At 35.8% G+C, this 22,685-nt stretch overlaps 1 protein-coding gene across 3 annotated transcripts in view; it reads left to right on the top strand.

Annotated features, from left to right (window-relative positions):
* Window positions 1-22,685, top strand: part of LOC107653673 (FERM, RhoGEF and pleckstrin domain-containing protein 1-like) — a 103,054-nt gene that overhangs the window by 15,187 nt on the left and 65,182 nt on the right. For all 3 annotated transcript variants that reach the window (XM_016440453.1, XM_016440454.1, XM_016440452.1), the window contains exon 2: window positions 6,708-6,896. In XM_016440453.1, coding sequence (XP_016295939.1) covers window positions 6,723-6,896 — 174 coding nt within the window. In that variant the 5' untranslated portion in view covers window positions 6,708-6,722. The remainder of the gene's footprint in view (window positions 1-6,707; window positions 6,897-22,685) is intronic.

Here is a 22,685-nt window from a genome sequence, read left to right as displayed (position 1 = left end):
GTGTAATAAGTTAACTATGAATATACAATACATTATCCCTTAAATGTCAACCTTATAGTTTGAACGTTCGTTCGTCTTGGCTCAAAGCCACTTGCTGCGAACTTTTCTTCGCGGAAGCTTTGCGTTAAACAAGTGAGATAACGAAATATTTAATCTCTAATCAATATTTTTTGTCCAATTATTTGCCCAGTTAGTTTTGGTATTGAGGTAAAAGTTACCTTGCATTCGCTATATAACAGTGGGTGGTGGTCACAAAGATGACTGAGCAAATTTGATGCATTTCCCCCTTATGCAGCGACTTTCTTCTTGCAAGATTAGCAGACAGGGTGACCGTCCTCGATTAAATTGCCTTCAGGACTCTTGTAAAACCCAAAATACGACCAGACCACCGATTTGGTCCTCTTAGATGGCTGAAAAATCTCCCGAGCACTGTCACTGCCTTCCGCCATTTCGTCTCGTGCAAAAAAAAAACAACAACAACATTGCATGCTGCTTCTGCGTCAGACTGATGCTGGCTGGACAGGATTTACCGCGAGTTTTCAAAATCGCGATAATCAAATACGGTTTTGATGATAATTAAAATTTAAACGATAATACTAACCGTCAGGGCATTTTATCGTGATTTATCTTGAAACCGGTAATCGTTCCATCCCTAATACAAATGCACCGTTTTTACATTTGATTATCTGGAGAGGTGTGTGTTTCCTCAGATATCATCAGGTTCAGTGGTGAAGTTTGGCCCATTTTCTATCTGTGATTCCATAGTAACTCATTCCATGCTGCTACATGTGTTTTAATCTTGTGTTTGAGGGTTTTTACAGTGGTTGATATCTAGAGAACAGGCTGGCAGATACATGATATTTATCACCCAAGCATAAGGCTTGTTGCACTGAATACACAGTGACATTGTTTTTGTACAATAGTTCAATAAACAAGATGGTTATATCAAGTAACTGACATTTTAGACACAATATGGCCAGCTGCTTGCTTACTTTGTGCTTTGCCAATGAAAACAGAAGTCAAAAGGAGTGAAAACGGACAGGCGGAGTGATATAGACTGGGGGCATGAACAAGAACAACTATTTTAGTTGCTGATTAATCTGCTGATTATTTGTTCAGTTAATCAATTAATATTTAAAAAAAATGTGCAAATTGGAAAAAATGAAACATTTTCAATTATTTGTTATCAAATGTATAATTTTATATTTAATTTTTTTAAAAAATATAAACAAAAAAATATATTATATCTAATTTTTTTATTTCGTGCGGGCTCTAGTATGTATGTGTGTGTGTGTGTGTGTGTGTGTGTGTGTGTGTGTGTGAGTGTGTGAGTTTAATTATAAAGTTTTACTTGAAAACAAGAAGACTTTTTATTTTTGGATGAGCTATCTCTTTATATTGGTCAAGCACACATGGACACAACCTCATAACAGCTAAATATTGGCCAATTAATCTGTCTATTATACATTTGTCTATCATTATCTTCACTATTTTATTAATGTTTTCATTTATGATCATGTTTTATGCTCCTTTTTGTATTCAGAAAACAACTTAAAGAGCAGGTCATATGGTATTTTAAAGTGTCCTCCTAATATTGTGTTGGAGTCCCCTACAACAGGTTTAAATGCCTCCCGCATTAACCCTATAACTGCCGGTGCAGCAAAATAAACAGCAATTTCACAATGATTGTAAAGTCTGTGCTACACTACATTCTTTATTATTAAACGAAGTAATTAGAACAACGACAGTCTACATTAATCGACACATTCTTAGGAAATAGTGGGTTCACAGCGAATTATCAGAACTACTTCAGTAAGACAGTCATATTGTGCTTTACCTGGAAACCTAAAGCTGCACTAGGTGTACATCACATATTAGCACAAAAACTTGATATTTTGAGCACTCAATTGAGAATGTACATATAACGTATCAATCGTACTTACAGGTTGTGGTTCGAGAGCTTGTTAGTCCAAATGAAGAAGATTAGAAGCCAACAAAGTTAAAAGCCAAGATTAGAGAAGCAGTCCTTGATAAAATGACATGCACACAACAAAAGGTTCGAATTGTATTTCTGTGGTATCCTTGAACACAGCGTCTTCTCAACATGATGTAAACACACTAACTAGCGGAAGTGTTTGTGGGCAGGTCAGACTCTGTTCGTATTTCGTGGGCAGGCGGGGATTATGCAAATGTGTTACCCAGTGACTTATACTGGTAACAGGCAAAAGATTAAAAAATATGACGACTCGTTAAAGCGATTCAGAATCGACTCTCTCTTTTGAGAGACAATATCTTTATTTATCATGCACTTTTTATGATTAACAACTTTGCAGATTGTTTTCATTTAAGGATAGCTACTTTATAAACTGCAAATTAGATATTTTTCAGAAAACCATATGACCTGCTCTTTAACATCAGTGTCAGAACATTTGCCAAATTGTCGACAGGGAAAGACTGTAAATCTGCAGTTTATGATTGCTGTTAATTGATTGATGTCCTCTGAAATACACTATTAAAATTTTATTGTATTACCCTTTTTATGAAGGTAAATGGCACTCCGGGCCGGTTCCTAACAGAGAAGGCAGAACTGCTTGCTTCAAATAGAAGTGGGACTTATTTTGTGCTGTTTACTTTACAGACAAATATAATTCTGTAGCGTTCTGACCCTTCAAACATTTATGCATTTCTGCTTCCCTGACTGCATCTTAAAAGGCTTTGAATATTTCGGAGGATGTCTGTAAGAAGGTTTAGATGTAAGTGGGCAAATGAGCATTTCATTAAAGGGGTCCTATTATGCTTTTTCACTTTTTTAATTTTAGTCAGTGTGTAGTGTGTATGTTTGGGCATAAAAAAAGTTACAAATCTCAAAGTCCACTCCAAAGGGAGATATATCGTTTAAAAAAAATCCCTTATCAAAGCCGGAACTAATCGAGCCGTTTGTGCCAGGATGGGGAGAAAGGTATTTTAATAATGTAAATTGTGAAAAATAATGCGTTTTTCGAACCACCAAGCATGAGAGCATGTTATAGTACACCCCCAAAACAAAATCAAGACTTTGTAAAAGAGCATAATAGGACCCCTTTAAGTCTCACTTCCTTAGAAAGATGGGTTATCATGAGGATCGCTCCAGTAGAGTAAAATGTGTTTTTAGGATCTTAGTTGGAGGAATCCCATCTTTAATGAATGTTTCTGTTTCATAATGTGCTTCAAAAGTTAAAGGTTAAAGTGGTGGTCTTTTTTTCAACCTCACAAGCTTATAATCCAGTCATCATCTTGAAGGTACAGTGTGCGATCTGCTTCTTTAGGGTTAGAAATCCCTTGATTTAATGCCTGTAAACCCTTTCTAATGATTTCCTAAACCCATAAACTCTGGTTTTCAGTGGTGCGAGATGGTGGGCCTATTGTTTGACTTTAAGCCGTCATAGTATTAAAGACCTCGTCGAGTTCAGGAGATTTGATGGGTATGAATGCAGCACATCACAATGAATTAATCCATGTGTTTCTTATGGGATGTTCCCACTGGAATCTGTGTCCTTTTTATTGTATTTTATATGTCCATATTATGCTAAATATTTAACCTACGATTGCATTCTGAGGGAAGAAAGAAATGTTTCATTAGTGCATCCTTCATATTTAGTGAAAATCTAAATGTAAGAAGCAGTTAAAATATTTTGTGAAATTGTAGTAGTGCAATCACATATTATAAAACATTTATACAATTGCACTGAATTAAATTTTATTTAGGGATGCACCGAAATTAAAATTCTTGGCCGAAACCGAACATAATGAAACACTGGGCCGAAGGCCGAATACCGAACACCGTTTTTCCGCATTTTTTCCCCCATGTAGGCCTATTTTGCCATTTTTTTCAACATTGCATAAATTAAATAGCCAAAATATGCTTTTTACTGTTTTGCCCTGCTTTTAAATTACAAAACAACAATTTAAAAATATTTACTTAACACTGAACATTTTTTTTTACATTCTAGCAGACATTATACCAACAAAGCACAATTTAACTTTAAAACTTTAACTTATTAATAAAATTAATAAGTTAGTAAAATAATATTTTTGGGCCATTTTTGAGACTTGAATCAGGCATGTATTTTTTACTGTACAAATAAAGGCAGCCTTGCTGAGCAGAAGATAATTATTTTAAAACATTAGAATACATTACAGATCCCCTGATCTATATTATTGGAGCGCACAAGCCACGCTCAGTCTCAAACAGCTTGTGAGCCACAAATACCAAAATGAGTGGCTAACTGCGCTAAAATGTTCAAATACATAAATAATTATCAAAATGCCCGTCTTAGCGATTATCCAGTTAAACACGGTCAGTTTTGGAACGTTAAATAGTTGAGATAGAGAACGCATGTTGTGTAACAGTATATTGGGTCCATGGATAAACTCTTAAAGGGACCGCACCGGTCCAATATTTATGCTGCTGTCTGTCATGTTAATCAAAGAACAAAAGACAGAAAATAATTTTCTGCTCTTGACTGAATACGTTTTATAACTTTAATGGTAAGCATTAATCTGTGTTTAGTTTTTACAATGAAGACTACAGAAATTAAAGTAATCAAATCTAATTTGATTACTTTAATTTCTGTAGTATTTCTTACGAAAATATAAAACTGTGATGAGTGGGGCGGGGCCGAGAGCCGTGGGAGCGGAGCGAGGCCGGTGGAGTAAATTATGATGAGCGACACCTGCGCCACTCACCGGAGCTCCTCCATGGGACTCGAGACCGGTGAGTTGCACAGGTGTCGCTCATTATCATTTACTCCACCGACCTTGCTCCGCTCCCACGGCTCTCGGCCCCACCGCACTCGTCACAATAACATTCTGCAGTTTATTTACTAATCGTTTGAGGCCATTTCGCTATTTCAATCATCATACAGTAGCCTAAACACCAGCATCAGCCACCTCTTCTTCTCATTGGGGACGTGATGCAGCACTAAACAGTCTCTCGCTGTCGGTGCTTCGTGCTTGTGATGATTTCTGCGTCTTTCTCTGATAGTTTTAAATACTTTCACACTGCCGACATGTTTGCTGCATTAGTGCATGCCTCTATTTGATCGCGTTAGTCATTGTTCGGTACACATTATTCGGCCTTTTCGCTTATTCGGTTGCCGAACATTCGGTGCATCCCTAGTTTTGTTGCATTGAATTACATCTAATTTTATTTCATGGGATTGCTTTGAATTACATGACATTTTATTACATTGAATTGCATTGCATTTTATTTAATTGAAATGCATCATGTTGTTTAAGTTTACTACATTGCATTGAACTGCATTTTGTTGCATTGCTTTGAATTTCATGTTGTTCTATGTTATTACATTGCATCTGTACAGATTTTTCAGCAAGGTTGAATGAGGAAAAACAGATTCAGATGAGATTAAAATCACAAGTATGTCTGGGAAACACAAATTTACCTTACCTGTTGCCGCCAGGTTCATTTGTATAGTTGACTTTTTTCCCATTGGTGGTGGTTGTTTTGAGCTGGTCATAACTAACAGTTGTGTTTGTTGGGATAACTCTCAGTCAGGCAGAACAAGAGTTAAAATCAAGACTTGTGTGAGAAACTGCTATAGCAGCACAAGTTGTTTACTGCAGAAATACACATTTCAAGAATCATAAATCATTCCGTGCTCCTTGGCATTTTCCAGGGCAGCGCGAGATTAAAATTCCAGCTGCAAAAAAGGAAAACTATGTTAGTGTTTAGTAGAGCCCGACCGATATGGGTTTTTTGGGACCGATACCAATATTAGGGAGTAAAAAAAAAAGATATTGATATATCGGATATTAGAGCCCGACAGATATGTTTTTTTTGGGGCCGATACCGATATTAGGGAGTAAAAAAAGGCCGGTACCGATATATCGGCCGATATTTTTGTGTATATTATAGTACAGTACCAGTCAAAAGTTTGGACACTTTCCCATTCGTGTGTCAAGCATTAATTTTTCATAATGTTTAATGAAATTATTTGGTAGTCTGAGGTGGAATGGGGATTCGGGAAAGGGGGCAGATTTTTTTTATAGGTTTAAAGGGGGGTGCGACCACAAAAATTTGAGAACCACTGGTCTAAAGTTAAAGACAGTGTTTAGTGCAGTCCAGATGTTTACATATGTTTATTACAGTGACTTTGAATTACCTAACCCGAACCCTGGGGGCTATCCACGCGGGGTTGGTCTCATTCGAAAGCGGGCCTCTAGACATACACTCGATTCCTGTTCGAGAGGGTTCCTCGAGCTGAAGGCATCCCCCGAATTTGGTGCGGATTCGCCGTGCCGTTATGGAGATATGGCCGTTCAAAGTTTTAATGGTTTTCCATAGACTTAAGCTTTAAAGCGTTTCATCCAGGTCGCCAGTAGCAAACAATGGAGCGCGCTCTGCTGGACAAACTAAGTAATTACACCATTTCAAGCATTTTATGTGCGTTATATGTTCTGTAAAAAATTTTTAATATCGGCGGCATAACGGTGGCATATTCGACGATACCGATATATCGGCCGATAATATCTGCAAAACGATATATCGGTCGGGCTCTAGTGTTTAGTGCGATCACTAGACCAGCTTAATAGAAAAGTACTGTAGTTATACATGGAGTCTGTGTTTAGGGGTGGATTATTCCGTATCAATGAAGTGTTTGCAAAACATTTGGCCCTCATATAAACATTTAAATGGTTTCTGTTGTCAGGTGGGTTTGAGCAGTATGGTGGAGCCAGAGGAGCGGCCCTCGGTGGCGGGCCAGAGGCTGGGAGCCCCCGAGAGCATGGGCATCAGCACGCTGGAGCCCGGCCAGCGGCCTCCCACCATGCCCCCCGGCAGACGGGTCTCCATCCGGGTCCAGATGTTGGATGACACTCAGGAAGTCTTTGAGGTCTCGGTAAGGCACTGTTTGCTTTCTAATGTTTATTTAATTTAATTTTATTGCATTGAATAGCTTTTCATTTCATTGCATTTTGATGCATTGAATTGCATTGCATTTCATTTTATTAAATTGCATTGTATTTTGTTTTATTGGATTTGATTACAATTCATTTTTATTGCGTTGCATTTTGTTTTATTGCTTTGCATTTGAATTTTTTTATTTACATTAGCAGTGGACACTGAGGTTATGTAACAACAGTGTCGCATACTACCGTTTGAATTTGCTTATCATTGCATAATGCATACCAATTCATATTATTTTTTGCTAAAACAGTAGGCTAATTTTCCATTTTGATCATAGCTCAGGTTTAATTGTGTGGAAAACCCTGCATTTCATAAGTGTTTTGATCTCGCTGTGTACCTCAGCAGGCCAGCAAGTACATACTAAAGCATCTGCTGCTTTCCACCTCAAGTTTAGTCTCTTTTGTGTTCACTTGCCCTCCTGTTTCGTCACTTAAGCTCCCTGGGGAATGCTAATGATGTTGAAAAGCTCGGTCTTGTTCACTAATGAGAAAATGCTCTCATTGATCGCCACCAAGGGAGCCATAAGCTCCTCAGGCATGTTGGGTAAGTGAAAAAGAAAAAGAAATTCCTCCAAATCCCTGCCTGTTTGCATCTACCAGCCGCTCAGCAGGTAAATATAACCCGAGCTGAAGGAAAAGCAGCGGACAAATGGATAGCGGCTCCTTCTGTTACCTGACTCTTTGTTTCTTTGGTTTGTGAAATGTATACAGGCGGTTGGAGGCACACCCTGCTCTCCATGATGCCCTGAGGGCCGTTTGTTGACAGTCAGACTCCTGACGGTGTTTTAATATCAAGATAAGGCCTATAAAAGTGCTGAGCTCCTGTTCTGTGGGTGTTGGTATTGAGAAATGCCTCGAGGTGGGCCAGTAAACACTGTCAGTCTCGCTTAAATTGATTTTTGGTTTCCTGAGGCGATCCACAATCAGTCTCTATCCAGACGTGACACATGAGTTGTGGAGAAACGGATCACCCATAGTTTCATTTCGTTTGTTTTCAGTGTGCAGGGCTTTTACAGTTTTTTGGTTTCGTTTGGTTTACTTGGCTTAATGCTTTTAGCTGGTTATTCAAATCAGCCGATTGCTTAATTCATTTTTAAGGATTGCAGAGCCTGTAATTCAGTCAGCATTTTATTATATTATATTTAGGAACTGAATTAGTGATAGACTAATGCTGGGTTTACACTTGGCATTAGCATGCGATCACCGTGATCTGATCAAGCAGATCGGATCATCAGTCAATCAGGACTCCGCGCAATAGTTAAATAAGTCTGCGGTGCAAAGTCGACCTGAAGTGGTGGGTTTTCTTTTGAAAACTATTTTTAGTCGCGGGGCATTTTACAAATCAGATCATCATTTTAAGATCTGCATCAGTCAGTAAACCTCTTGATAACCTACAAAATCTAGCAACAGTTTAATGCATACATAAAGATATGTTTTCTGATTTCCAATGATTTGTGATTATTTATTTTTGGACAAAATATTGTGTATAATTTTGTTTTTCATTCTAATTTTATTTCAGTTTTTCACACTTTCCATCTTTAATAATGCTACATTTTGGCGTGCAAGTTGTTAACGTGCATTAATTGTACCTCAAATCATATGTCTTGTTAAGTTAAGCTGCAGTGTTGTTTTTTTTTTTTTTTCTTTTCTGTTTTTAATTTTATTTGATATACTATTGTAGTTTTCACTAATATATTTGAATTATTATTTTTAATTTCCCGTTTCACTTTAATTTTAGTTAAAATAATGTTTTATTAGTTTTACAAAATATGTCCATGTAATTTAATATTTTTTATTATTTAGAGTTATTTGTTTAGAGTTATTAGTTATTTAGAGTTATTTTAGTTGATCAAGTTTAAATAAATATGAGAAATGTTGACTTGGCATCTGAAATGCAATAAGTTTTTTCCTTGTATTTGATTTTATTTTGGTTAGCATTATTTTATTTATATTTATTTTATTTCAAGTAATTAATTTTTCATGTTTTTAGTTTTAGTAAACTATAATGCTATTTTTCTAAGCAACTATGATAAACTATAATAATTATAATAAAATATTTTTTATTGCAGTTTTAGTTTATTTTATTACTTCAAGTTAAAGTAATAGAAAATGAGAAATTATTTCTTGAGAACTAGCTGAAATATTTAATTTAATTTTTAAATATTTATTAAGAAAATTATATATTTTTTTATTTTAAATTTTTTATATTTCATTTTTATTTTTAATTAGTTAACAATAATAACTCTTTTTGGTAGTCATACATAAATTTAAAAAGTCAAGTAAAATTAGATTAATGTAATAGTATTAATACAATCAATTTGTTTTAGATGCACAATAAACTGGTTTATGTATTTATCATCAATAAATCCAGTTTGTTTCAATCTAATTTTTTAACTAATTGAATCTTGCTTGCTTCACAGCTAGTTAAATTTGAACAATGTTCATACTTTTTTTTTTATATAACATACTGTTTTTCTAAGTGAATGGAATTGCATTTTTTATGTGGTGTGTAAAAAAATCACATGCACATGAAGGTGGGACCCGAGCCATTTCTAGAGACCTAGGATGGGCTAACGCCCTAGCAATCATCCAGAACACCTTAGCAACCACATAGTAACATGCTAAAGACCTCCCTGATCCTCTAAGACATCAATAATGCCCTAGCAACTGCATAGCAACCACTCCCAGCATCTTTTCTTCATAAAATGCAGAATTATAGTTCAATGAAATGTGAATAATATGTGAATGTTCCTGCCGTTCCGCTCGATAGATACATTGATATCTACACCATCAGCTGTTGAAAAGCCTATTCGAGTGGTCTGTATTCATAGCCGGTCCGAGGGAAGAATGCGGCTCTTTTCTTCTTTTTCCCAGAAGTCTCCTGGACCATCTGCTTTCTTTCGGAGCCATTGAAAAGCCACTGCGCTCTCCTCCAGATCTCTAAAGTGAATCTGACAGCATCACCTGCTGCAGCGCAGATCCTCTTTGTGCAAGAATTCATAATAAAGTGGATAAAAATTGGATAAAAGACTTTATCTGTCTCCCAAAGGCCAGCGGTATAGAATCATAAATATGTATCGTAAGCTTGTGGCTTTGTGGAATTGGTGATGGAGGGTTTCGTGTTTCACGAACATTGAGGTTGTTTTTTAAGGAGAATCAATTAAAGTATTAATTCAACATCACAACTACAGGTCGACTGGATTTTTTCAATGCTGGACCGCACTGCCCGATAACCGATTAATTAACTGATTTATCCTTTTTAAAATGGATACTGAATGAAAGCAAACATAACCCTCTAAATAAAATAGTGATGACCTTTGTTACAAAATAATAATAATAAAACAAATAAAAAACAGTGCAGACTCATGAAAATTACTGAACGGAATGGATTTTTGCCTATAACTTGATTGTTCTAGCAATCGGTTATTCCAGCAATATTTGGGCCTAAATTTAAGATTTATGTATTTAACAGACTAATAATCTTAATATAATGCATATTTGTTAGCAGTTTTATTAGTGTCATTTACATATTATTGTTTTTATTTTTATGTTTTACATTTTGACGTTTTAGTAATTTTGTTGTGTTTTTGTTATTTTATATTTCATTTAAATGTTTATAGTTTTTGTCATTTTATAGTAAACTTTTACATATTTTTATTGCAGTTTTTGTTTATTTTACAACTTCAAGTTAAAGTAATTTCTGTGAGAACTAGCTGAAATAACATGAGTTTATTTTTTTATATTTTCTTTTTAATTTAGTTAACTAAAAACTATTTTTGTTAGTCATACATAAATGAAAGGAGTCAAGTAAAATTTGATTTATGTATTAATAAAATCAATTTGTTTTAAATGCACAATAAACTGGTTTATGTATTTATCATCAATAAATCCAGTTTGTTTCAGTCTAATTTTTTAACTAATTGAATCTTGCTTGCTTCACAGCTAGCAATATTTTAACAATGTTCATACTTTTTTTAATTGATTAAATTTAATTTTCACAATTTATGTTGCACAATTTATGATTTGCTTACATTCATTTTGAAAATATGATTATTTAAAATCAAATGCAAAAATGCAAATATTTAAATTATGCCATGATTAATTTTTTGAGTGTAAATGACTCTGACTCTTAATTAGTATTAATTATACTGTGGGTGATGCCATTTTGATGAAAATATACAAAAGCAAGCATTTGTTTTATCTAGAATAACATGCACTTTGTACATTTGCTATTTCTGTTGTTTCCCTGTTGTTGTGTTTCTGTGAAAGTGCAGTGCGTATTTGACAACTTTGGGGAGCAATAGTGGTTTTGTTATTGAATTATTGAATTTGTTATTGAGGTGAAGCGCTTCTCTTATCAGTCTAATGACGTACAACATGCAGTTTAAGCTCCTGCAATCATTTAGATAAGATGGCTTGTTGGTTTTGATGTTTGATCTGTGTTGTGAGGATGTTGTTGGCTGAACTGCTTTTGTCTCAATGACGTGACATGACGTGACATGTGGCCAAGTATGGTTACCCATACTAGGAATTAGTGCTCTGCATTTAACCCATCCTAAGTGCACACACACAGCAGTGAACACACACACACCGTGAACACGCACCCGGAGCAGTGGGCAGGGTGCGTGCTCCAATGACAGGAGCATGCTGGGATTGCAAAGGGTGATTTCCTGTGAGGACCCAGAGCTTCTGCTGTGTGATTTTATACTTATCTTGAGTAGATATGCTAGGTTTGGATTAGGGCTGCACGATAAATCGCATGCGATTGCGCATTAAATATTGCATGCGATTTATCGTGCAGCCCTAGTTTGGATCAATCTTTGTGATCTATATAACCTCTAAGTCCATTTGAGATTTTTCTTTTACATGAGCATTTTTATCAGGCTCCTAAATAACATTGGACATTTTTAAAGGGGGCATTCGAGCACTTGAGCTCCGACTGCCAACAAAACAGACATTTGATGCCGTTTCACTTACCGTCTGCAGTTCTGAATCATGATCTTTTATAGCTGGGACCGCTCCATCTTTCAGTAGCAAACGATGTGCAAATCCAGCGTCGAACTGGGCCTTGTTTATAAAAAGTTCGTCAACAAACACACTTGTGAAACTCCGTTGCTGCCCCGGAAAACAAACTGTATCCACTTTTTACATAACGCAGGGTTCTTTAGGAAGCTGAACAAAGTTATCTTTCCCTTACAACCAAAAACACACTTCTTTGTATTGGAGACATTCTTCCCGAGCAAGTCCCGTGCAGCACTGCCGCCGGATGAAGCGCGTTGATGGGCGCGCTCTCGCTCTCTCTCTGGTCGATGCGTGAATTGTTTTTTGAAACTTTGTCCATGCTTAGCATGAGAATCCAACTCTTTAACAGTGTAAACAACTCTGAATGCATGAAACAGCATTGTACCCCTCCTTTAAAATAAGGCATTCAATAACTTAACAGTTTCTTTGCCATTAACGTGAAATCACTGAACCTAAACATAGAAAAAAAATGCTCATTTAAAACTAAAAAATCTCAGATGGAGATTTTTGCATCTGAAGACACACACACACACACACACACGCGTACGTTTGTTTTTGTGAATTGTGGGGACAGTCCATAGGCGTAATGGTTTTTATACTGTACAAACTGTATGTGCTATTGCCCTACACCTATCCCTACTCCTTACAGGAAACTTTGCTTTTTTACTTTCTCAAAAAAACTCACTCTGTATGATTTATAAGTGTTTTGAAAAATGGGAAAATGGTGTAATGTCCTCATAAGTCACCTTCTCCTTGTAATACATGTCATACCCATGTCATTATACAAATTTTTGTCCTCATATGTAACAAAAACGCAAATACACACACACAAATTCTCTCATCTATACTGATGACAACTGTGGTTATTTAAATAAATAAAAAAATTATTTGAATAAGAAATAAACCTTGACAAAAGAGCCAAACCGAAGTGAAGCTTCAGAGCTTCTGAAAGGACGTTCGCTCTCAAAATTCAAATTGAAAGGCAGTGAAGTAAAACATCAGCTACGCTTGGTGGAGGTAAATAATGTTGGCGTTACAACATGTTCAGATAGCGCGACAGTCTGGATATGCAAATAGCCAAGAACTAATTTGAGGCCATGTCCGTTTTGTGTGGCGGCTGCATTTCCTCTAAGGGCCACGGCTCATCCTGTTGGTTCCTCACAATCTGTAAGAACAGAGGGTCAGTCTGCACTGGGAATCTTCACGCAAAACTGCTGCTTATATAGGAGCAGCAAACAGAAATCCTCCTTTACTTTGTTGGAAAACTGCTTGGAATGTTAGATTGTTATACACACACACACACACACACACACACACACACACACACAATTTATATAGACTTTTTATCCTATATTTTCATAATAATTAAGCGCATTACAAATTAATTTCCATTACTGTAATACAGTAACAAAACAATCTTCCTATTGTGCAATGTTTATTTTTCATTAAAATCATAAAATTAGAAGCATAAATCACATTCACTATACCAAATACTGCCAAAATCAATATTTACAATATTATTACAGTATAATTATTATTAATTATAATTTTTTTAAAATCTTGAATATATTGGGGTTAAATGATGTGCACATGTTCGTGAGATTCTTCCATCATGTTCCATGCATTTAAAAATATCTGATGCCAATGTGTTTGTCTTAATACTTATATTCAACAAGATTTAAATTGTTCAAAAGCGACAGTAAAGACATTTATAATGCTACATAAAGATTTCTATTTCACATAAATGCTGTTCTTTTGAACTTTATATTAATCAAACCAGTTTCCTCAGTTTCTATGCAAATATTAAGTAGCACAAATGTTTTAGACATGATGCCAATGTGTTTGTCTTAAAATGTTGTTTAAAAATATAGACCGCCATACTTTTTTTTTTTTTTTCATTTCTAAATGACAGTCTTGCAAAGAGAAGGAAACCACAGACTCCCAAGAGTCCAATAACATCCCCAAACATCACGACACACCCTCCATTATATGAATACTTGGCATTTTCTCTCTTTTTCAACAAACCAGAGTGTATACATACCCAATGAAACTACACATAACCCATGTGCAACTGTAGCAACTAATGAACACTAACCAAAACAGAGCAGGTTAACTTTAAACCAACTCAAAACTAGCTGTCCAAGCAGACTGAATGTTTATGTCTCTGAATCAGCTTGCAGTTTCATTGCACATCCTCATTAAGCCAATTTAGACAATAAGCAGCTGCCGTACTGTGGGCTTGTAATTGCTGACAAACACAAAAATAGAGAATTAAATGAGAGCTGTTCCACAACCGGATGGCTTAACATATTCTAAATGCAGAATTATAGAAATAATTATCTATGAAAATAGCCTGGGTAAATTCAAATGATGGCATGCACGATCAAGACCCTTTTTTGCGCTTTAATCTCTGCTGTTTTGGCATTTTATCCCTTGTTCAATGATGCTGAATAAAAACCACTATATTTATTTTAAAAAGTCTTACAAAATCCTATAAAATTTTAAAGGATTGTGAAAGAGATTAATAAAAATATAATATAATGTTGTATGAGCGAAACATGATAACAACATGTGAATTCTTTGATCTGTATGTGAACTTGGAAACAGGAATTGCGCCAAGACTATTAGGATTTCCTTACTGAGATCCCATCAGACAGGATATCCTGAATGCTGGAGCAGGGCACTATGATAAGGATCATGTGACACTGAAGCCTGGAGTAATGATGCTGAAAATTCGAATCACAGGAATAAATTACATTTAAAAAAAAATACAACAATAGAAATTTTTACTGTATTTTTTAATCAAATAGATGCAGCATTGGAGAGCAGAAGAAACTTTGTAGCAAAAAACAAAACAAAAAAAACATTGTCGCAAACCCTAAACTTGTGAACAATACTGTGATTCTGATTCAGTTACTATGCAACAAAAGTCTGACTTTAGCTAGAAAACGATCAAATGCAGTGCATCTGGGAATGATTCTCTGTTTCTATGGTATCATAGATATTTTTTGTGTATGTACTGACACTCAAAGCCTGTGTGATTCAGTCCAGCCAGTAAATGTTCCTGTCCAGCAGGATGTGACCGTCATTGTGACCGTGTAACATCAGATGTTCTTTGCCCGTGTGAATTATTCAGACATGAGATGCTGCTACTACAGTGGTTTTCTGTGTCAGTGGACTCCTCGTCAACATCACCGCTACCACACACACAGATGATCGGGTAGCACTGCTGACAGATGCCATTACTACAGAAGCAATCTGTTTCACACCACTGAGGGAGTTTCCAAAAGGAGAGCTAGAAGTCTGGAAAGCATCACCTAGTATTTGCACAATAAATTAACTTTTAACATTTGACGGGACATTTTAGTAATCTATTGTAAGTATATAATATTGTATAAATAATTTTTTTAGATGAGTATGCACAGATCGAACAGAAATTTTGGCGGCTTATGTGTGTTAATACAATAATGAATAAACTAAGAATGAAACAAAATTATGTAAGAGAATTAAGCAGGAGTTAGGTCATGTAATTAAATAGATTAACCACGCACAGCTAATTAAGAAAGTAATTTTTTGGCCAATTTGAGATCTGCATTGAGCAATAATGGTGCTGGCTTATGGTATCAATTCAAAAATGTATAAATTCATCCTTATCTCAACTTATCTCTTCACTTTAAAATCAACAACAAACAAACCATTTTACCATATTTCCAAGTGAAACAGGATATTGGCCTGAGAAAATTGGCGAAATGGGATTTATTTATTTATTTTTTATGCATTGAAATTAATTTTGATTCCATGTTAGTTTTGTTGAAAAAATATTAAAGAAAATTTGAAATGAATTAAATACTTTAGCACAGGGGTCTCCAACCTTTTTTACACCACGGACCGGTTACGTTTGGAAAATATTCTCGCAGACCGGCTGGACGGGGGGGCTTTTTTCGGATAAGCAAGAAAAAAATATTTAAAGCACAGAGAATGACAATGTCGTGAAGGGTTTTTGACATAGGCTAATATTATGTGTATGAATACGCAACTCGGTATTTCCGCGCTGTCTGAAACACGTCTCTATGCTTGTGAGCGCTTTGATTGTGTTGAGAACAGTGCGTGAGTAACGAATTGAGCTGTCTTTCGTTTCTTCTTCTTGTGGTTTAAAATTGCTTGTACGTGTAAATTGGCAAATTAATCTGCGAATCACGTGCGTACCGAAAGGTAGGGTCTCATCCGTACATATTACGGATCAACTGTGATCCGTTTAACTCCTAATATGTGACAGATCAGAGCAATGTTTAATTTATTTATTTAACATGAAATTGTCAAATTCCACTCCATATCAATCGAATACAACGAAAATGCTGAATAATTAGAACAATCATTAACATAAATAAATAACAGAGTGTCATATCTATACACATTTTTCACAGAACGTTCTTGCGACCCGGTAGCAATTCTTCCACGGCTCGGTAGTGGGTCACAACCCGGTGGTTGGGGACCTCTGCTTTAGCATATAAACGTGCATTGTAGTTTTGTATTGCATTGTATGGAGTAAACTACAATTGTGATTTTGTGTTATTGACTAGCCACACTCCAACTCTACCAAAAACAAATAACTAAATAATATTTTGGTGAATAAACAATCACTCGGAAATTAGTAGTTAAATTCGTAATTACAAAGAAATAGCAAGTAACACATTAAATTAAACATTCAATTTTGAACTAGAAAGACTAGAATAGTATTTTCTTCTAAAATGTTCTCCTATAAACTTATTTATGACTTAAAAAAAAAAAATGGTTTACAGTGTATTGTCCAAAACCATGACTGAGCCTGCTTATATTGTACATGGATAAGCGGCGCGTCACTTCCCGTTTGCCTCTGTGAATGGACTTGAGTGTGAGGAGGACTACTTGCTAGCCATGAATTAGCCTGCTTAGCCCCCCGCTGTGACTCCCTCAGGAGGGAGCAGACCGTGTTTGGCGTCCTCTGCATTGACCCCGTGGGGAAATGAATGAGGGACATGACCAAATGCCGTGTGTGACATGGCCACCACCTCCTCCCCAGAAGATCTCTGGAAATAGCTCCTCAAGTGTAGGGTTTGCTAGTGTCGGTTAAGCCGCTAGCTGTGACAGGACAGATGGATAACCTCTCATCTGTTTGTCAGACATTCATCCTTCATTCCTAACCTTAGCCGGCATTTTGAATGATGTATCTACCAAAATGAGTGCTGTATAGTTGAATCGCTCATTAAAAGTTAGAAACTCATCATAGAAGTTCAACCTCTTGCAAAGATGTTTGACAAACAAGATGGTGTGTATCTGCATATATCAACAATTGTATAATTAATTAGGGAGATTGCAAGGGCTCATTCATGAAACACAAGTAGAGAAAATCGTTCATTGAAAATGTTCTTACATAAATTGCTGTTTTTCAATTTAGTGCGACAATTTACATAGAATAGTTTATAAATGACAACAGCTTTAATTGGTTAACATTAGTTCATGTATGAACTGACAATGAGCAAAGCTTTTATTAATGCAGGTTAATATAAAATGAATAATTATAGTATTGTTCATTGTTAATTTATTATACACTGGCATTCAAAAGTTTTGCTCAGAAATACAGTAAAAACAGTAATATTTTGAAAAAAGCTGCTTTCTATGTGAATATATTGTAAAATGTAATTTATTGCTGTAATGCAAAGCTGAATTTACTGAATTACTCCAGTCTTCAGTGTCACATGATCCTTCAGAAATCTAATATGCAGATTTGTTGCTTAAGAAACATTTCTGAATATTATCTATGTTGAAAACAATTGTGCTGCTTCATATTTTTCTGGAAACTGTGCAGTTACGTTTCTTTGTTGAACAGAAAGTTCGAAACAGAGCATTTATTTGAAATGGAAATTTTGTAACATTGTAAATGTCTTTACTTTCACTTTTGATCAGTTTAATATGTCCTTGGTGAATAATAGTATTAGTTTCTTAATATACTACTGAAGGAAACATACTACTGACTATTTAATATATAAACTTTCTTTTGAAATATACAGTCAACCCAAAATTTATGCAGACACCTTCAACATTTCACACTTTATCACAGTTTATTCGCTATAGTTTAGAAAATGGTAATAAAATATGACAAGAACTCAGAGTTAAACTGTGTCACTACAAATTCATCTTGATTATGTCAGATAACACTATGTCAGCAAAACATGGTCTGGTCAAAGTGTCTGAATAATTTTTGGTCCCAAATTTGTATCAGTTTTACTGGTAGTCCAGTGTATGAAGAGTTTTTGGGTATAATATGTCACAGTTCACTTTATTTTGCTATCCTCAGTTACATAAATGAACTATAGTGTCCTGCGCCCACTAGTAAAAAAATTTCAAAAATTATATCTGCTGAATAATTTTTGGTTTGACTAAAGAAGTTAAAAGTGAAAAAAACAACTGAGCCGTGTACTACTCACTACAGTCATTGTTGGACCACTGTTTTGTAAAGATAGCATACGAGTTTTTGGAGCGTTCTTCATTGCATAGTGTATAATGTCGCATACTAAGTAGTTGTCACATGACCTCGTTTCCTCCCAGTTATAATTTCAGAAATATATGACTATTTTGCATTTTTTTTATTATAATTTTTTTGTTGGGTAAAATATTGAGTGAAGAAGTATTGAATCATGTTTCAGGGTGTTCTGATTGTATACTGCAAAATTTGGCAAATGTAGTATTGTGTTTTTAAAGCATACAGAAGATGTTCATATTATGTATTGTTCTCTATATAGTACAGAAATATTGGTCTTATTGGCTTGCCGTTTGTCGCGTTTATCCAGAGGAGAGATGAGTAACGAATGGGATGAGTGCTGGTGTGTATGAGCTAACCGCTAAGCCGCATCTGTTTGTTTAAAAACTATGAAATGTTTGCCCTTAAGTAGTTTTAGCCTCTCACGTATCATCGTAATAGCTAGGTAACGCTATTTTGGCACACATTCCCAGCTTAACTGCAATATCTTCCCTTTTCCACCGACAAAAGCTGAGCGATGCCAAACCCTGCAACCTCATTACGCTAAAGCTAGCATAATGCATGCGGCTAATGATGGAAAAGCTGGTTTTTGGGTGGATCTTTGATGAATAATGCAGCAGCGCACTGTCATGAATGCGCTAATCATCTCAGGAAGCGAAGGGAAGCCCGAGGCCTCAGCTGCCGCCGGCTAATCCTCTCAACATCCCACAATCCCGTCTGCTTCCTGCCCCTCCGATCCGCCGCTATTCCAGCTAACGGGATCACGGCAGAACGGGCCGGTGTTGACACTGGATGGAATGTGCTGTGCTTAAATCGCACTCATGTATTTATGAATCCTCATGAAGGGTCAGGGTTGTTTTAGTGATTTGAATAGAAGTGCTTGTGTTCTGTTATGAATTGTGTTTTAATTTGTGCATAAAATCAGGATTGCATAGCAACAAATGATTTAACAGCTGGACATATATTTTTACATAAAAAGACTATGCTTTCCAAATGATGCAGTCTTTCACAGATTGTTACTAGCATAAAACTAAATCCCATCTGCATGAGTTTTTATATATCATAGCAAAATGTAAACCATATTTTCACACAGCTCTCTATATAATGTTTTTATAAATTTTTCAGTTTGTTTATTTTAGTACATCAAGTTAAACTAAGTGAAAATGAGAAAAAGCTGAAATAAAATTAGATTAAGCTGTCTGTATACTTTATTTGAAATGTATTGTTATGCTTTTTTTTTTTTTAATGGTTTTAGTTATATAATATTATATTATATATATTATATATTATATAATAACCCTGACATAAGACGATAGATACTACAGTATATTAGGGGTGGGACAATATATAGATATGCTGATATATCGTTGTCCTTCTCCATGCGATACGAGAATCGATATCTGGCGCCAAATATCGATATTTTACTACAATACAATACTACAATATATTACTACAATAAAGCGCTCTATATAGATTTCCCTGCTCCCAGCATCTAAAAAATGCACAACCATGAACCGCGTTCTCTATGAAGATGGGGAAGCACGAGGAACCAAAGGATAAACGGATTTCTAGCCACTGAATTAGCTCTACTGTACTATATATATATATATGTTTATGGAAATGAGAACTAAAAAACTGCCCCGGAACAGCTATCGGCGTGGACCATAGGCACCGATCACGTTATTATTGCAGAGCGCTTATTCAGTCCATGAGTAGCCTAACTTCTCCGCTCAGATCGCAGGTGGATTTCCCTAATATGAGTGAGAGAGAGCGCCGCCTGCGCGTCCAGTTTTATGTGAACAAAACTGGATGCTCTCCCTCTCTCTCAGATATTACAAGTGCGCGTTTTGCAGTGGGCACCGACTGGCTGAAACATAAATCTGCACCTATGGCATGGACGACGAAACAAAACCTTGTCAGAGCCGTAATGCGGCGCAGAAGTGTGCAGTGTGTGCTTGCCACACGTCTACGTTTGAAATAACGAACCTGAGCGTGCAAAAGACGCACTGTGAACGGCTTTTTTCCCCCTGCATGTCATGTGTGCGGGGCTCCGTTTTAATGATGAGAGGAGAGGAAAGGTTGAGAAAGCACTCCAGGTAAATTTTGATATGTACCAAGTTTATATATAGGCTATATATAAAGTTGTTAAGCAGTTAAATGTGTTGGTTTACACACAATGAAAAGTGTAAGCTTTTAAGAAGTCTAAGAATAAAATGATTAATTTCCTTAGCACGTTAAATTTGATTTACAGAACTTTTGTGCTGTTTTCTGACAGTTTAGACTTGAATAAAGAGAGAAAACTTGCACTTAACCTTTTCACAGGCATTTTGTTTATATAGTTAGACAGATATCGTGATGTATCATTATAGAATTGTCTAGCAATATATCGATTATCGCAGAATCGCTGCATCGTGATATTATCGTACCGTGAGCCATGTATCGTGATTCATATCGTATTGTGAGGTACCCTGCGATTCCCACCCCTACAGTATATACTTGATTGTTTATATCATTGGAAAATGTGAACTATATCATTGCTTAGCTATAATATACGTTTTAATAAAATATTTAGCGTTTTTCAGTTAGGAACTATGATATTTTGGATAATGGTTGCCTTTAGTAAATTATTTTTATTTTGAATTTTATGGTATAATTGTTTTTATCATTCATATAATTAGCGGAATCAAATGTTTTTTATATGCAAAAATTTGTTTTAGAGAAGAGCAATGCATGGATTTGAAGCCAGCGTTTATGTGACCTTTTATTAAGAATTTCCTTTTGCTTATATTTAATATTAGCTCTCATCACGCAGCTTCACTCAACGTTTCATTCTTTTATAGCAAATGCAGTGCAGTTGAAGGACAGTTGATTTGTGATCCTGTGGTGATTCTGACATGCTGCTGAACTACATGCTGGTAATTGGTGTTTTCCTGCAGTAATCATCACAGACTGACCGCAGCGACTCACTCTCGCTCCCACTCCTCTTCACTTCTTTCATCTTTGATTTAGCGTCACAGGAAACATCAACCAAACTATTAAATGCTGCTACCAGACAAGACCAGATCCTCAGGTCCTTTATTTCTGAACATGTGCTCGATAGGAGCTTTATAGGATGTAAAGTCTTCTGGTATCGAATCTCTCGATGCAAAACTGGGATGATTTCAGCAGTTTTTTGCATTATCTTTTAAAGGGATAGTCCACCCAAAAATGAAAATATGCTGTTAATTTGGTCACTCAGGCCATCTAAGATGTAGATAACATTTTTTTCTTCAGTAGAACAGAAAAGAACATTTTTAGCTGAAACCGTGGTTCTTGATTCATAAAATGCAAGTCAATGGCTACTGTCAGTCTAAGAGTCAAACTAAACACATCAGGTGACACAAAATTCTCATTATCAGGCAATGAGGAAATTCTTTTTTTTGTGTGTGTGTGTACTGCTTCTTTTGGACAGTTTGTTTCAATGAACTGGTCTATTCACTTGTTTATGTAATCATGCAATGACGTAATGTATACGCAATTATATTATTAAAGCACCCAATAATTATATGACGTGGATTTTTTAACATGTCTAAAACATATAAAGTGAATAAACTAGTCTTAAAGGGGTCATATGATGCGATTTCAATTTTTCCTTTCTCTTTGGAGTGTTACAAGCTCTTGGTGCATAAAGAAGATCTGTAAAGTTGCAAAGACTAAAGTCTCAAATCCAAAGAGATATTCTTTATAAAAGTTAAGACTTGTCCACGCCCTCCTAAAACGCCTCGTTTAAACACGCCCCCACATGTCTACGTCACTGTGTGGGAAGATTTGCATAACGCCCGCCCAAATGTTCACACAAAGAAAGAAGGCGAAACTTTTATTCTTGCTGTAGTATTGTTGCCGCCGCCGCCATTGACATGTTTCAGAAAGAAGAGCAACAATAATGTACTGTATATGGAAAATAACATATTTTCTTAACCTTAAACCGCGTAAACACATTGCATTACACCAAATACACAAAATAATGTTCTTTTTAGCAACATCATATGACCCCTTTAATCAACTCACCTTTTAACATAAACCATGAGAAACCATAAAAACCTTCATTTCGCCCTTTATTGAAGTGCTCGTTTCTAGAGCCCGACCGATATATCGTTTTGCCGATATTATCGGCCGATATGAGCCTGTCGCCGATATATCGGTA

This window comes from Sinocyclocheilus anshuiensis, unplaced genomic scaffold, assembly GCF_001515605.1.
Source record: "Sinocyclocheilus anshuiensis isolate Anshui unplaced genomic scaffold, SAMN03320099.WGS_v1.1 scaffold175, whole genome shotgun sequence".
Classification (NCBI taxonomy): domain Eukaryota; kingdom Metazoa; phylum Chordata; class Actinopteri; order Cypriniformes; family Cyprinidae; genus Sinocyclocheilus; species Sinocyclocheilus anshuiensis.
Note: the sequence above shows the minus strand (reverse complement) of the source record. Positions and strands in the feature narration are given on the sequence as shown.